Here is a 17726-nt window from a genome sequence, read left to right on the forward strand (position 1 = left end):
CAACCAGAGACCCTTTATAGTGCTTACACGTTATAGCCTATAAAATCACTCTTCTATTGCTGGTCTTCCCACAAGAACCCATCCCTTAAATTTACGTTAACTGCTATTAATTTACAATTCCTTTAAACAAGGGGCCCAGATTTGATGAACACTGGATGAACTGGAAAAAAAAAAAAAAAAAAAAAACATACTGCCTGTGGCATCCATGAAAATAGAGACCCCAAAATACAGGTAGTAAAGTATGTTCCCTCTACTCTTTAAATAGAGTCAATGGACAAAGTAGTTTCTAAGGGGAAATTCCACATCTGAGAATTATTCTTTTTTTTTTTTTTCAATTTTTTTAATAGGCGAAAAAAAATTTAATGTATTTTCTAGGTACCATGGGCCAATGCTAATAAAAATGTCTCCTCTTTTCCCCTTCTATGAAACTTTTAAGAAGACCATTACAAAATAATACAAAATAAATTCACTGTCTAGGCTAAGACCCTGCGCTAAGGAGACAATTCTAAGAATTAAAAGAAATGCGAGGACGTTACTTATTATTCAAATCAGGACAACCATAACAGCAAAAAGAAGTCACTATTAATAAATATCCTGGGACACAGGTACAAACAAACACTGTCCTGGCTAATCCAAGACACATGATCACTCTACATAAAAAGATTACAGGACTATATAATTCCAATTCAGACTAATATAGAAGAATATTTTATTCTAGTCAGGGGAGTGCAGCCTGTGGCTACATTCTAAGCCTAAAAGAAATCCTATAGCTGGTACAAATTAAAGTTCTTGTCATGTTCCTTGATACACACACACCCTACCACCACACCTGCCTCAAAGTCAAATACCACACAACAGTGCCACAGGCTGCTTGAGATTTTGGATGGAGAGGCTATCCAAACTCATCTGAAAGAACTTAGGTAAGTGTTTATTACTCTGTTCCCCAAATTTCTTCCAAAAACTGTACTTCTTTACACTCACAAGATACAAAAATGAGATTAGGAAGACTAAACAAAGAACATTGTTCTACAATGACCCATAATATATTTTAATTTTGACTCTGTGGATTATTAGAATGTGTTTGTGTTTAGACACACACATATTAGCTTTAGACTAAAATTACTCAAAATTAAATTCTCTAATTACACATAACTAAGGATTTTTAAATGTTTTAAACCATATATGATCACTAAAGGTTACCAAAATAAATAAAAAATACTTGCCAAATGTGAAGACAAATAAACATAGTATCTTTTCAATATTGTGCATATTAAATTAGAGGCTAAAACCTGCAAATCAAGCATGACCAGAGATGGAATGAAAAGCATCCATAGAAGGGATATGATTAAGAACAAGTCACTTGAGCTGCATCTCTGGTTCTTCAAAATGAAGAAAATGACACCTGAGCAACCTACTTCAAAAGGAGCTTTCAAGTCTCAAGTGAAATAAGTTTTCGACTGTTTTTCCCTCTACTCTAACATGCTAGGGGTGATATGACATACTCCAATTAGTAAGCCGTGACTTCTCCCCAATATAGTAATTTGGGAGAAACTTGGAAGAACTCCCAAGGCACCTATCCCAGGCGATTTTGGTATTTGAGAATCACTGAAATGATTTTATGGAATCATTCTGCAAATTATAGTGCTCTATACAAATGCAAAGCCTATTGTTTTGGCAAAACACCAGGCATGGACAGATCTTAGAAAATCCCACCTTATCAATTAATTCACAATCTTTGTGGTATGGCCTACACTAGACCCAATTCTTTAAAAAGACACATAGGGAGGGAAAAAGAAAACTAAAAATAAAAATAAAACTAAATCAAAACATAAACCCATAGCCCCCATTCAAAAATCAGAAGTGTAAAACATACAAACCTAAAATCTTTGACGTCTGCGTCAATCCCATTCTGCACTGGTAAACCATTGGTCTTGTCCATCACATCACCCTCCTCCTTCAAATCTCCTAGCTTATCTCCATCAAACGTACCCTTGTTCTTCTTTTCACCTTTGTCGTTTTCATCACTGTCTGCATCCCTTGGGCCCTGTTTAAAAAATAGCTTCAGCTTCACTAATCATTATTAACTAGTAATAGTGGGCAGCCACTATGGACACCAAGCTACACTAGATGCTAATTAGAACAGGATAGTGCCCATGCCCTTTCAAGACATTACAATCTAATTAACAGACAACACAGAGGCAGGAACACTGCAGAATGTCTTGCCAAATGGGGGAGACAGACATACATTTATGTTACAGAGTTTAGGACAGTCTTATCAGGCCCAATATCCCACCACCCCATTTTTTTCCTTTCTACCCCAAGCCCAACCACAACTTTGTATCTCTTAGTTCTACTTCTCTCCTCTCAAATCTAACTCTACATAACAGCACGACTCCTAGTAAGCCCAGGAGTGACAGTTAAGAGCATAGTTAAAAAGTGGTAAGCCTATAAAATGAATTTCCTACTTCGCCACTGCCTATGTAAATTCAGCCCTTACTTCTGAATATTGGGCTAAGTGTGGTCTAACATTATTCCAATTCAATTACTCTGTACATTTCATCTTGGGATATATGACCTGCCAATCTGTACCACCACCACCCCAGTTCCACAATGTCTCACACTTTATTGCATCAATAATTCACCGATCATCCTTAACTTGAATTTTTTAATCCTTCAAAACATGTTACATGTAACCGTGAAATTCTCTCACAAAGAGTACTCTAAAAAGTGTTTATTGGTTGTCTTCCAGTGCCTGTCTCTTAGTAGGGAGACTTCAAGCGAGCATGTTAAGCTGAAGCATTGACACAATAGAATCTACCTCTCAACTGCTTCAAACTACAAAGATTGAAAGACTGGACCTAAAAGAACTGACATGGTGCCAAGCACACTGATGTCCTGTTTTCTAAGGAAATTCAGCCTACCTCCTCTTACCAACATCCTAAGACAAGGCCTGGACATTTAAAGCAAATGTGTCTTGGTTTCCAAAAGGAAAAGGTTTGGTATAGTGACCTGACATGGTACAGAGAGCTTTGCAAAACTAAACTGAAGGGTTAGGTAATTGTGGCTTTTGTAAAACTAAAGAGAGGTGACCTCGCTTGTCCCCAGCACAGACTTCTGCTTTAAGAAACAAACAAATACACCTGCACCAAAAGAAAGCTCCAGGTAAGAAGTAAGATCCAATCAGAACATGATGAGAGCTACTGTACAGCATTTGAGTCACCATAACCAAAATTTCACTGAGCAGGGGGGGAAATCACAAATGGAAGCTCAAGTAGCAGACACTCTGTTGTGAAGAGGTAGGCCTGTAAATGCAAAATAGATATTCTCAAAGTAGTTCTTCACCACCTCTGGCCCAGAAAGACCAGACTCAGGAATCTTCACAATCTTGGACCTTATAAATACCAGTTCAAAGCCCATTTTACTTTCAAATCATTCTTTGCTCAAAAAAGACAGAAAAAGAAAGATCTCATGGCTAATATGAATAGAGGAACATACAAGAAGGAACTGAAAAGGAATACACAATTTAAGGTTCATGTGGCAATAAGATGTAAACTATAGTTCTGGTTCTGGCAGCAAATGAGATATGACTTTCACATCTTCTAAGTGTAAGACCGTTATTGATTCAAAAGGAGTAAGTGGAGTTCCCGTCGTGGCGCAGTGGTTAACGAATCCGACTAGGAACCATGAGGTTGCGGGTTCGGTCCCTGCCCTTGCTCAGTGGGTTGACGATCCAGCGTTGCCATGAGCTGTGGTGTAGGTTGCAGACGCGGCTCGGATCCTGCGTTGCTGTGGCTCTGGTGTAGGCCGGTGGCCACGGCTCCGATTCAACCCCTAGCCTGGGAACCTCCATATGCCGCGGGAGTGGCCCAAGAAATAGCAAAAAGACAAAAAAAAAAAAAAAAAAAAAAAAAAAAGGAGTAAGTAACAGCCAATTAAGCACGGAGATCCCAAACCAGATGTGGGAATATGACAGGATTCTAAAAACAAGAAGAGCTTTCAAAATGTCCAGAGGTACAGCTCCCCCTCCCACAGAGGTAAAACTGACAGAAGCTATGTACTCATTTTCATATCCCCAGCACTGATTATAGAGTGCCAAGCAGAAGCTCAAAAACTACGACAAGGAAAACCGAAATGATCCAAAAAACCCTGCAAAACTAACTGCTAAAATAAGAAGGATCCTCCCATCATTTTTATCACCAGGCGTCCAGGAGGTGGTGATAACTCTACCTGAATTAAACACCACTAATGTTAACAATAAAAAAGTATCAGAAGATCATCCTACCAACAACACACTTAAGTGATCATCCACAACTCTATAAATCAAGTCACAGACTCAGGAAGAGCAAGTTCCACTCCAATTTTTCACAAGGAGTTCAAAAGGGCTATAGTCAAAAATGGGAAGGAAATGCAATAAAGCAACAGTAGGAAGTTTCACTGACAAGAAAGAAATCTGGGTACAGAACAGACTCACTCACCAAATGAACATTCTTCATGATCTCTCCTCAGTGACCCTTCACGAGGGCTTGCCAAAAAGCTATTCCCCTTCTGTATGCCAAATGTTCTGGCCTGAACACTCATCACTAAGCTTACATTCTCAATTATACTGCCAAGGGCTAGATTTTCAAAGATATCCCTGGAATGAGCTGGTTTTTGCCAATAGTGTATAGTCTATTATGTAAAATACAGCTACCTGGTTCTCCACTCTGAACAGTCTATTAATGCTACAGCAGAACAACAGGTTCCTTCTATTTGTTGGTGAGGGACTTCCACACTTAATCTGGATGGAATACATGGGGTATTTTCAATGTGCAGAAATTAATGAAGATGAATATTTATGACCTGTATCCTTTCATATACATGGGTCATATTTCAATAGAACGTTTTAACAATTCAGTAAATCAATAAAAGCCCTAAATTAAAATAATTGACATGAAGCCTAATTTCTGAATGACACCAAAAGCACAAAGAAAGCTATTCTGTCCAAGGTCTATTATTAAGAGAATAACAGGAGTTCCTGTTGTGGCTCAGGGGATTAAGAATCTGACATAGTGTCCGTGAGGATTCAGGTTTGATCCCTGGCCTCGCTCAGTGGGTTAAGGATCTAGCATTGCCACAAAGCTCGCAGATGCAGCTCGGATCTTGAGTTGCTGTGGCTGTGGCTGTGGCTGACAGCTATGGTTAAAATTTGACCCTAGCCCAGGAACTCCCATATGCCTTGGGGGTGACCATAAAAGGGAAAAAAAGAGATAGAGAAATACAGAACACAGGGTTTAAAATCATAAAAATTATCTCTTAGAAATCTAAAGACCCTACAGAGAGAATAAAGGTAAAAATGGGCTGATATGTTTTATGGTATTCTCAAGTTGTTTTTAGGTTTTTTTTGTTGTTTTCAAAGGCCACACTCAAGGCATATGGAAGTTCCCAGGCCAGGGACTGAACCTGAGCAGCAGCTGTGACACTGGCTCCTTTAAACCACTCCGCTGAGCCAGGGATCAAACCCACGCCTCTGCAGCAACCCAAGGCACTGCAGTCATATTCTTAACCCATTGCATCACAGCAGAAACGCCTCAAAAGTTTTTAATGTTTAAGAGAAGGTATTCATAGCCATAGGATCTTTAGGAAAATACTAACACAGACAATACAGAAACTACAGTCTATCTCAACTGCTAACACTTACTGGTATTAGTATTTACTGGACTTTGAACAGGTCATTAAACCTGAGTCTTTAGTTTTCTTGTCTATAAAACAGGGATCATTTTGTTTAAAACAGAGCAGTTATAAACATCAATAAAATGATACATATGGAAAAGTTTTATAAAGTACAAACCATTTTATACAAATGTAATATACTAGTAAAAACTATACACTGGGGCAGTATTTCCTATGTAACATTATCTATGATATTAAGATTAAAAATCTTCACTGATCCCATTTAGGGATAAATGTACAGAGCCAATCTGGCACCGCCAGAGAGACAGTCGTTTTCACAATGCAGTGTGGCTCTATGGTTGGTATTGAACATCACAATCTTTTTAAATTTTACAAATGTCTGGGCTTTCTCCCAGAGATTCTTGATTTAACTGGTCTGTAGAGGCTCCCACAAATGTTTTTAAAAGCTTTTTCTTCAAATGAGCACTCACAATTAAGTACTGTTTAAGTCCAAATTTCATCCTAAAGGCAGAAGTTAGGTTTTGCTTTTTGTCAATATTACCTAGCACATATTAAGACTAAAAAAAGTCTATTAGATAAAAGAAATAAAAACCAAAGCATTAATAGAATTCTTTTGTTGTGGGCTTCCTTAGATGACTGTTAGGCCAAAGCTATAACTCAAACAAAGGCCTCAATGAGTGCTCAAAATGCAATTGGCCAAGCCCAATCAAAATCTCTAGAATGGAGCCAAGGAGTCTAGACAGCTCAGACCCCAGATCTACACAGAGATGGAGAAATATGTTCTGTCGCTAGAAATCAAAGAACTGGGAGAGGAGCAGGCAGAGAGAAGAACCACGTACTATGGAGGTCAGAATCTATCCATTCATCCAGGTTCCTCAAAAGGCTCACATAACAGGAGGAATACTTCAGGGAATATCTATTTATTCTGAATGAAGTCAGATAAATGAGGACTTAATTTCTCCTGTTATTATTACAAGACCTCACCATAAAGCTCCATTATGACAGAGGTCATGACATTCAATGAAATTAGTAATTTTCTTCCCTTTTTTCTAAAAAGAAATCTTTTGTGTATTTGCTTGACAAACCTGACTACAGAAATGACAACATTAACTAAAATACTGGTTACCCCTGTGTACACTTCTCAGTTTTTCAAAAAATGCCCCCAAAAAAACAAAATGCCAATTTTCTTTAAAGTTCAGCAATTTATAGCCCCACTAGCAATAAAAAATTTCAAATATTAGGAGTTCCCGTAGTGGCTCAGTGGTTAACGAATCCAACCAGGAACCATGAGGTTGAGGGTTCGATCCCTGGCCTTGCTCAGTGGGTTAAGGATCTAGTGTTGCTGTGAGCTGTGGTGTAGGTCGCAGATGCGGCTCAGATCCCGCATTGCTGTGGCTGTGACATAGGCCAGTGGCTACAGCTCCAATTCGACCCCTAGCCTGGGAACCTCCATATGCCATGGGAGCGGCCCAAGAAATGGCAAAAAAAGACCAAAAAAAAAATATATATATATCAAATATTAAAAAGAATAAGTTTGAAATTAGTAGTCATTTGAATTACTTTTAAAGTAACATACTGGAATTCCCGTCATGGCACACTGGAAACAAAACCAACTAGGAACCATGAGGTTGCAGGTTCCATCCCTGGCCTCAGTGGGTTAAGGATTCAGCGATGCCGTGAGCTGTGGTGTAGGTCAAAGATGTGGCTCAAATCTGGAATTGCTGAGGCTCTGGCATAGGCTGGGGGCTAAACCTCCAATTAGACCCCTAGCCTGGGAACCTCCATATGCCACGGGTATGGCCTTAAAAAGACAAAAAGACCAAAAAATAAAAATAAAAAATTAAGTAATATATTAAATATGACCCTTTGAGAGAAACTACTAAACAAGCCAGTGTAGCATATATTATAGTAGAAAGCAATACAGCTAAACACTGAAATTAGAACAAAATTTGAATTCAAATCCCACAACTTCCCTTCTAAGCTTCATTTTCCTCATCTATAAATCCATAGGAACAACAATATCTACCTCAAAGGGTTGCTCCAGGTATTAAATAAGGCAATACATGAGTGTACAATTCCTTTTGAAAAATTCTTGGCATTCCCGCTGTGACACAGTGGGTTAAGAATCCGACGACAGCAGCTCAGGTTGCTGCAGAGGTGCAGGTTCAGTCCCTGGCCAGTTTGATCCCTGGCCCAGTGCAGTGGGTTAAAGGATCTGATGTTGCTGTGGCTGTTACAGGTCACAGCTGCGGCTCAGATTCAATCCCTGGCCCAGGAACTTCCATTCTGTGAGTGCAGCCATTAAAAATAAAAACTCTTAAAAATAATTTATCTATTTTTCCCACTGCCTTTCTTAGATACATGTACCCTCACCTCCACCCCCCTTAAAACTTCAAATTTGCCAGACATCTTATGATTTTACCTCATGACTCTAAGCATTAAACCCTCCGTCTCACTGATTTTTCTGAAATATCTGTACAGAATCAAGTCACCACGAATTACTACATTTCATCAAATCTGAGATACCATCAATTTATAGGACATACCATCATTTTATGTGATGCTAGAAAGGAAAACACTGGCAATTAAACTATATCATTTAAAAAATGCATCCCAATTTCAAAATGAAAAGTAGGAAGGTATAAGCGTTATAAACAGTGGAACATGGATATACCAGGCACTGTGTATACAACTTCCCAATTCCAAGTGTGCAAAAAAGGTTAGAAAAATGTTCCCCTCTGCTGTAGTAACCACCAGATCCAGGGGAGTTGGAAAGAGCTGAAAATCATAAAAGGTTTTCTGAAGGTTGTGGGCTTAACTTTTTATTTAGTCCATGTCTGAAAGCTTGACACTACAAAGCAGAGCACATAGATTTCTCACTCCAGGGAAGCTCAAATCTGAAGGGGTCCTAATTTGGGAGAAAAGTTTCTGAATTTGATCTATAACCTCCTGGTAATTTAAACCTCCAAGAAAATTATTTTCAGGAGTTCCCATTATGGCTCACCAGTAACAAATCTGACTAGTATGCATGAGGACACGGGTTCGATCCCTGGCCTTGATCAGTGGGTTAAGGATTCAGCGTTGCTGTGGCGTAGACCAGCAGCTGCAGGCTCTGGGAACTTCCATATGCCGCAGGTGCAGCCCTAAAAAAAAGGCAAAAAAGAAAATTATTTATCAAATTTAATGTGTATGCAAATCACCTGTGGGTCTTATCAAAACACAGGGGTTTTTATGCTTTTTAGGGCTGCACCTGCGGCATATGGAAGTTCCCAGGCCAGGGGTCAAAACAGCTGCAGCTGCCAGCCTATACCACAGCCACAGCAATGCAGGATCCGAGCCGTGTCTACAACCTACACCACAGCTCACAGCAACATCGGATCAAACCTGAATCCTCATGCATACTAGTCACGTTTGTTACCATTGAGCCACAACGGGAACTCCAACATGCAGGTTTTTAGTCAATAAGTCTGGGGTAGAATCTGAGAGCTTGCATTTCTAATAAGCTCCCATGTACTGATAATGCTACTGGCCCAAGGACTCTGTGGAGCAAAAATTTATAATAAAGCTTACAAAGCATTTCCATATACATTACATAGCCATATGAATTTGCGGGTTTTTTAACTGTCCTCCCTTTGCAAATGAGGAAATTAAGGTCCAGATGGGGACTCAAACTCCTATATTATACTGCATGAAGTTTTCCAAAAAATCAATTAAAGTAGCACTGATTACCTAAAACAAATGCAATGGAGACAAGAAAAGCAAGTCATCAAGTTCTGTGACCCAAGTGAATTGCTATGAGTGTGCATGCATCCTCCAGGTCAAAAAGCAGCCAGTATCTACAGTTAAGCAGAAAGGCCTTTCTCCAAGATATTTTCTAAAAATCCTTCTTCTTTCTTCTGCAAACTTAGGGTGGCCTTCACCCTAACTGAAGTTTACAGTGGTCTTCTCATTTCCTAGGAACCATAAACCAGAAATGTAGAAATTATGATCCACTTTTCTGACTTGCTGGGCTTCTATCTATGTGAAGATCAGCTGATATTCCAAAAGGCCAACAGCGGGGTCCTTAAATGGGCAATTTCACCCAGTGGCCTCAAAATATAGTAGTTACATGTGATTATGTAACCACTCAGAACCATGTTTGGTTTGGAGATTTGGGGGGGGGGGGAGTGGGAGGAGGAGATACAGGGACCTATCTTCTTTCCAGGAATAAGTAAAGGATACAAAAAGAAAATAAATTAAAAGACTTGACTCTGACTTACTAGTATTCTGAGTTTTTCTGTTATTGTGAAAACTGCTACCCTGAAGTTTCTGATTCACAAGTGGAGTATTACCAAAAATTTATGGTGGGTACTGAGAACAAAACACTGCTGTTGGATTCTTATATCAGCCTGTAAGTACTCTTACCACAGAAGCCAAAAATGACTAAACTGAGTCCACTTGTACAATTAAAATGAACTTAAGGAAGGCTCAGGAAAGCTAAACAGAGTTAAACACCTTCATTCAAGCTATAACCATGAAACACCCTTACTGAAGATAGAAAACCACTGTAGAGTAAGTAATTAGTTCTAAACAACTTTAACTGAAAAGTTCATCAGGAGTTCCCGTGGTGACGCAGTGGAAAGGAATCCAACTAGGAACCATGAGGTTGAGGGTTCAATCCCTGACCTCACTCAGTGGGTTAAGGATCCGGTGTTGCCATGAGATGCGGTGTAGGTCGCAGACGCAGCTTGGATCTGGCGTTTCTGTGGCTCTGGAGTAGGCTGGTGGCAACAGCTCTGATTAGACCCCTATTCTGGGAACCTCCATATGCCGCAGGGGCAGCCCTAAAAAGACAAGACGGAAAAAAAAAAAAAAAAAAGTAAGAAAGAAAAGTTCATCAGAGTCTGGATTATCTATTGTATGTATCTGAGAAAGGCCCTTTACTACTTGATCTGGGGCCTACATTATGCCATCAGAGATGATGTTTTCAGCTCTCAGGGGATTAAAACACGGCTTACTGGAGATAATACTGGTACAATCACCCTGAAAAGAAAAACAACTGAGTGTTCTGACCCGTAAACCACCAATTACTACTCTCTAGAAGAATTATCTATGAGAAACAGATATTCTGTCTTCCTTGGCCTCTGAACTCATCAGCACTCTGAATGACAAACTATCGCCTCTTTCAAGAAGATGCACGTACACTATGACAAACAAAAAGTGATTCAGGTTTCGATGACCAGAGCTTTGTTCAAAAGTCACCCTAATCAACAAAGAGCAAAGCCAAGAGAAGTATAAGATCAGCAGGATATAGCCAAAAAGCCAATAAAGCAATTCACTAATCCTCCAGTTCTCCATCCACCAAAAAACTGGATGTGCCATTCTGGTGGTTTAATGTTCCTGATCAATTCTTTTGTATCACCGTTTAGGTCCAACTCAAATCAAAATATGACATAATATTTCACATTACCCATAACCTTCCTTCTTAGAAGTTGAAACACAGACCTGGAGAATTTTCACTTATCTTTATGCAAACCTCAGACGCTCAGTACAGTATCTACTTTTTTGAGAGTTCAATTTTCTGACCTCTATCCTGAGGTCTTAATTTCCTCTGGAGATAGTACTATAAAAGAGCTATATATCACTAGCCTCACAAGACAATTAACAATAGAAGCCACCTTTACACAACTGAATACAAGACACTGAATACAAAAGATACAGCTCTGTCAGAGATTAATGAAATAACTGTTTAAAAAGATAAAAACAAGCAAAAGTAATGTCAGCCCCAGCATTTCATCTTTCTCCTATTTCTAATTATTTTTCTGCTTTCTACAAACTTCACAGTAACCCAGGGATATGCCTCATGATTAATACCAAAGGAAAAGCTGGTCACACACTTGACAAAGAATTCATGGCAAAAGTTATACAGGTTCCAAAATAACAGCTTACCGACACTCGACACTAACTTTTCTCCTATAGTAAGTAACTAAAAGTCAGAAGCAGAAGACAGGAGGCAGTACTTTCTCTAAGGAATCTGCACTCTTGAGATGAGCAAAGTGGGTAAGAAAAAGAGGTGAGCTGGGGTAAATTGAAAGAACAGAAGAAGTAACACCATTCTTCCCAAGGACAACAGACAAATGATCACTTTGCCTGATCCCACTCCTCATATCCAAAACGTAGGTCTTATTCTTCCCAAGTAGCCTCACAAAAAGGTTTAGTCTTTTCCAATCTGATCTACAAGCCACTAAACCTGCCCTATGTCTTTGCAAGGTCAAAAGACCCAGAAGTAATCAGGTTAGCTTTGCAACAGCTAGTATGCAAGACCCAAGACAAAAGCCCCAGTTTAGTCCGTTGAGCTACTAAAGGTTATTATAAAAACAAAAAACCCTATTCTGGCTAAATTCCTCAAACCAAACTTCTAGGTGTGGAGCTGGGAGAAATCCACACCAGCCTCTTAAGTTCATTCCCCCACCCCTTTTTTTGATGGAATTAAAAGCTTCAGCCACATGTCAAGTGTCAGTGTCAGCTGAAACATCATCTTTGACAAGCCTAAAATAAAGCTAACTCCATGTGGCCTCTAGTTACTTTGGATGCCACCAGTTTTCTTCCTGCCAACCAAGTCAACAATCATTCATTTAATGTCCACATACATATTAAAGTATTCAACTTGACACCTTAGAAGACCATACCAAAAATGTACTACTGTGACCCCAAACAAGTTTAAGTGGAACTGGGAAAACAGGACCAAGCCTCTGATACCTAGCAACAGATGTCTGACAATAAAAATACTGACAACAAATGCTATCTGATAAAAAATGTAAAAGGCAAAATTATTAATATGATTTAGGGGAAAGAAGGTCTCTTAAATGATTGCCAACAGGTAGTGTTAGCTCAAAAAGACTTCAGAGAGAAAGGGCTCTGAAAAGGTACAAGCTGAGTCAGGAGAAAAGGAAGAAAGATAGATTCAGAATGCCTTTCATGGCCTTCCTAGCTGACTTAGAATATGAAACCAGTCACAGAATACAAAATGAAGAAGACTCAAACAGAAATGCATCTTAAGACTTCTAGATCTAGAAAGTTAACAGTGTAAGAAAGAACTAGTTTTGAGAAAGGCTATCAAAGACGCTTGAGGAAAACTGCTTAAGACTCAAAAAGAGAAGAGGCTATAGACAGAAGCTGCTTTGGCTACAATTTTGCATCAGAGAGGTCAATGGCAATGAATCTAAAAAAAAACTGTAACCCAGAATTAACATCCTGGGTTAATAATTAATATCCTGACAGGCTGGATATAAGAAGCAAAGCTATTCGAAGAGGGCCAAAAGATCATTCCATAATTAAAGCCTAGCTAGCAAAAACAAGAATGACCTCATATACCTGATCCATTTTAAGGATCCTCAGCTACTGGCAAATCACTGCTCTCCTTATTGACATCCCACCTTCAGCTTTGTGTACATTCCGTCTCTTTTCATTTTTGTTTTAAATTTAAAAATAGTGTTCTCTGGTAGACCAATGAACTGAGATCTAGATTTCAGTTCTCACCTCACATTAGTATCAGTGAGTCCCCCCAAAACATCATTTCTCTACTTTTAAAAAGTTTAGTTTACATTTCCTGCTGTGTCTGCTGAGATCTAATTGCAATAAAAGTGTTTTTAAAAACCCTGCAATTAGTGCTGTGCATATCTAAGGAAACTAAACAGGCATGTTTTGCTTTAGGGGTGGGGGTTGGGGGGGGAGGGAGGGAGAGAGAGAGAGAGAGAGAGAGAGAGATAGGAACAAGTTCCTCAAACCAACTTACAAATCCTCCTTTTCTTAGACAGGAATCGCCCGGGGATGAGCTCAACACATACTCCACCATGCTAACGCCTAGTCCCCCACTCTCCGACCGTGGGGACAGTACAGAATTGACCTCACTGTTCACATGGAAACTCTGACCAGGTCTTCTCTGCACCATGATTGGCTGGGAAACTGAATGATCTACAAAAAAGATACACAAGCATGATACAGTGCAGCCAAAGGCTCAAACAAATTATGAGTGATGACTCATGGATAAACCAATGACTGGGAATCAAGAAACCTGCCATGGTCAGTTGAGCCAAAACCTCCTATTGTGTTTTCCCTAAGTATAATACTGGACATAAGCTAAGGCAACGGAACACATCCCTCATATACCCAGGATAGCAGAGCAGTACAGCAGTTCACATAACTAACTGGTTTATCTAGCTAAGTGGATAAATTAACGTTTACCCCTTTCAAGTAAGCAGGATTTCTTCTTTAATATATTTTATTGGTAATGTTACTAAAACAAAATGTGATTTTACTGCCCTTTTTAAAAACAACCTAATGTAATTTGATGTTTTCTGATGACCACTGTCATCTGAGGTTCCATTATTACACTGTGCTGTAAACACAGCACATCAGCTTTTGAATTTTCTATTCCCTTCCTCCCTATCATCTGTCATTTCTTTCTGCTGTCAACGTATTTGCCTCAACAAGCTCTCCCATCCCTCTCTTCAGGAGTAGTCTGTCAGAAGAGCATCCATGCCCAGTGACTTATCTGGCCCCAACTACATTTACAGATCACCCCATATTCGGGAAGAGAAAGAAACATGAACTTCAAATGGCAGGCATGGATTTTCTAATTCCAAGTATGCTGACAGCAGTATAGAACAAGAAATTACAGCTGAAATTATGGTCATTTTCAAATAAGACCATTCCCCTGTAGCTAGCACTTCAATAAAATTGAAGATCTGATTTCGTGTTAATTATGTTTTAATAAATTACATCATATAAGCTCCTTCATGGCAATTATACTACAGGACAGGACACTGCTTGACATGCTTATGTCACTGATGTAAAATTCATGACTTGCCAATTTGCTGAGGAAAGGAGCTCTAAAACAGGCATAAATCACAGTACAGATGCTAGATCTAGATTACCTGATGTTCCCCAGGCACTGTCTCGCCATTGATCACCCAGGAATATTCCTTTTGGTCCATCTTTGCTGGATTCATCTGTTTCCCAAAACTTTTTACCTGGCAAGAGCTGCTGCAAATTAAAAATAATAGATGCTTTTAAAGAATTCATAAAGGATGAAAGTACAGCAGTCAACACTTTCTTTTAGACAAGGGTACTGAAGATGCTCACGTGCCCTGAAGGTCTTTAATCACAGTGTTCTGACTACATAGATTGTGGTCAGAGCACTACTACATCTTTGGTAAAGGTCACAAAGAGGCCTAAGGCAAGGGGGGCTACAGATCAACCCATCACAATAGAGACTCAGATTAAATATCTAGAATTATTCACTTACTCTACACCAAGATTTTTAAAGGAGGGAGGGGGACTCATAGTTGACCTACTAAGTGCTCGCTAAGAGGATTCTTACTGAAAAAGAAAAGTACCTACAACTACTAAAATGCTTCTTCTGCCTACATGTGTATGAACTGACCCTACAAAGTTACTCAAGCTGGGACATGAACTCAGACCCCAGCTAAGGAAGACTAGAGGCAAAATTCACCTCCTTCATACACAGATTATTTAACCAACACACTTTCAACACCACAATGAAAAAACTAAAAACAAACCAAAAAACAAAAACAAACTTCCCAACCACAAAATTAACTACTCCAGGATTCTGGAAAGACAGAACAGCTAATCCTCCACTACTAGAAGGAAAATGAAACTTTCAAAACCTCAGTTAATTTTAAGAATACTTAATAACGCCATTAAAGAGACTTCACAAAACCTTCCACATTTCATAGAAATGCAGGCATCATGAGCCCTTCCTGTACGAGGACTATAAATCAGCTTCAACCAAAGAAATGCAAACTACCCTTCGAGTAAAACAGAGTACAGTAATTTCGCACAAGATCAAAGCATTAGTGACCACGGTTACAAAATAAATTTCCACTAGAATCCCATCACTTTTCATTCTGGTCATCAGCTTTATTCACTAAAATGTACCTCTTACTTCTAATTATGTTTTCATTTCAGTTGCTGCTAGTCATACAAGAAACTCAAAAGTCCGAACACAGTATAATCACTGCTTTTGAGCATAAAAGACTGCATAGAGAGCTGGACTTCTCAGAGGACAGAATAAAAAACCAGAAAGCCCAAAACATTTGCTCTCCTCCTCAACAAATAAAGGTTTACCTTTACTTATTTATAATCTATAACCCAATGAGGAGAAGTATCTTAACCTTCCCTCACTAAAACGAATCTCAGCTTTCCAAATCTAAATTCTAGGTTTCTCAGCATAAATTTATTCTAGCTCTATAAAACTATCTGGTAGACATGGGTTACTATCCGGACCAAAGCAGTTTCCCACATACTTTTCAGACCCTATCTGTTATTTTCTAGTCCAACGAGATCACGAAAAAAGGCACGTTTTGGTCTGACATTTAACTGCACAGCTGCAATGGTTTATTTGAAGATGAGCAGCTATAAGCAGCCAATTCCCAGTATGCCTCTAGGGTTCATTCTCTGAGACAAACAAGGACACAACTAGTACGTTAACCTGAGAGGATGGGAGGGGACAGGGAGGGAGAGCCAGACCATAGCTAAGCAGTGGAGTCAAGAAGCCCTGAACTAGACAACTCTGATGTGTCCTAGGACAAATTATAGGACTGCCCTGGGCCTCATTCTCTTTGTACTGATGAAGGAAATACTTTTCGGGTTGCTGTGATTAGAGATATTGTTGATGTGTACCTAATACAATGCCCACCATAAAGGAGATTCTCAATAATTGTATTCAGTGGCATGATACCAAGGCTGTAAACCACAGAAGGGACAATGAAAACTAATGTGAACTACTCAAGCACAACTCAAGACTTCTTATTTTTAAACTTATTTTTCTCCTCTTAATCTCAAGAACACCCTCTCATAAGATTACAATTTCTTTCCCTATTGGTTGTACCCTTTCCAACTAACATTCTAATTTTTCTCCTTTATTTTGCAGAGAATGTGAACAAACCAAGGTCTGCATTAACTTCTCCTCACTTGTTGGTTAACCCTGCACCAGAAAAAAAAAAAATGTCACACAAGGGACACCTCACTTGTTGGTTAACTTTAGTCTCCATTCATTGGAAAGAGAGCAAAGGTAATCAAATATATTCATTATGGTACTCATCCCTCTCAACACAAACTTGGATATCTTTACTCAAAACTCAAGCTTCTACAAGTACAAGCCTCCATGTGCAAACACAGTCTGTCTGTAATTTGTCAAAATGCTTACTGAAAGCAGCAGCCCCGGAAGTCAAGGTTTCAACAATGACTTCTGAGATCCTGTCATCTTTCACTGTAGTTTGTCAGGCTGTCATAACATGCAAAGCCAACAAAAGCAGGTACACATATAAGCAGGGCTGTTTCCAAGCCAAATTTTTCCAAAAGTAAACAATAAAGCAGAAAGGTACCAAAAAGTGGAGCCTGAACTTCATAGTAATAAATGCACCAAGTCTCAAAGAAATCCCCCAAGGGGGATCGATTCCAGCAATCTCCTTGGATTGCTCAAGTCCCTTATATAAAATGAGGTAGCTGCTCAAGTCCCTTATATAAAATGAGGTAGTGCAAAGCATACATTACACACCAAATAATTCAAGACCCTAGTCAGATGCCAAGAGGCAACTGTGTCTCCAACTATAGACAATATATGTAAATATAAATGCTAAAGAGATGCTAGGGAACAGCCTCAAAAGTAATAAAACTCCATATGCTTTGGGAAAGTAGCAGCAAGATCGATTAGCTACTATCAATGAAAAGAGCAGGGACTGAAAAGGCAAGTCTCCAAGTGATAAAGAAAAAGGAGGTGAGAGAAGGTGGTAGAAAGCCAACCAATTCTGGGAGAAAAGCTATGGCGAAACCTATGGTTTGCTAGAGTGCTCTGCAAAATGGAAGGAAAGTAAACTACTGAATCAAGGTACCTAGGCAAGGACAGAAGCAAACTTAGCATAGTTCCTCAGTCCCTGGAGCTTACAGACAACCTAGTATTTCTCTCTTCTCCAAAATATACCCTTCTCAGAGTTCCTGTTGTAGCTTAGTGGAAACAAACCCATGGACTAGTAACCATGAGGATGCAGGTTCAA

At 39.2% G+C, this 17726-nt stretch overlaps 1 protein-coding gene and 1 long non-coding RNA gene across 51 annotated transcripts in view; one reads left to right on the forward strand and one right to left on the reverse strand.

The window, feature by feature from the left end:
• Positions 1–17726, reverse strand: part of PUM1 (pumilio RNA binding family member 1) — a 141329-nt gene that overhangs the window by 69258 nt on the left and 54345 nt on the right. For 18 of the 50 annotated variants that reach the window (XM_021095754.2, XM_021095753.2, XM_021095743.2 and 15 more), the window contains exons 4-6: positions 14586–14694; positions 13445–13623; positions 1878–2044 (exon numbers count right to left, since the gene is read on the reverse strand). In XM_021095754.2, coding sequence (XP_020951413.1) covers positions 1878–2044; positions 13445–13623; positions 14586–14694 — 455 coding nt within the window. The remainder of the gene's footprint in view (positions 1–1877; positions 2045–13444; positions 13624–14585; positions 14695–17726) is intronic. The other 32 variants (XM_084963662.1, XM_084963660.1, XM_013999086.3 and 29 more) reach the window with 2 other exon arrangements.
• On the forward strand, positions 158–7448 carry LOC146402649 (uncharacterized). Its single transcript, XR_014807380.1, has 2 exons — positions 158–3631; positions 3916–7448. It is a non-coding gene; the product is annotated as an uncharacterized LOC146402649 (long non-coding RNA).

This window comes from Sus scrofa, chromosome 6, assembly GCF_054392235.1.
Source record: "Sus scrofa isolate SSC_HxYL_T2T_F1_AM1 chromosome 6, Sscrofa_HxYL_maternal_Yorkshire_Landrace_v2.0, whole genome shotgun sequence".
Taxonomy (NCBI): Eukaryota; Metazoa; Chordata; class Mammalia; order Artiodactyla; family Suidae; genus Sus; species Sus scrofa.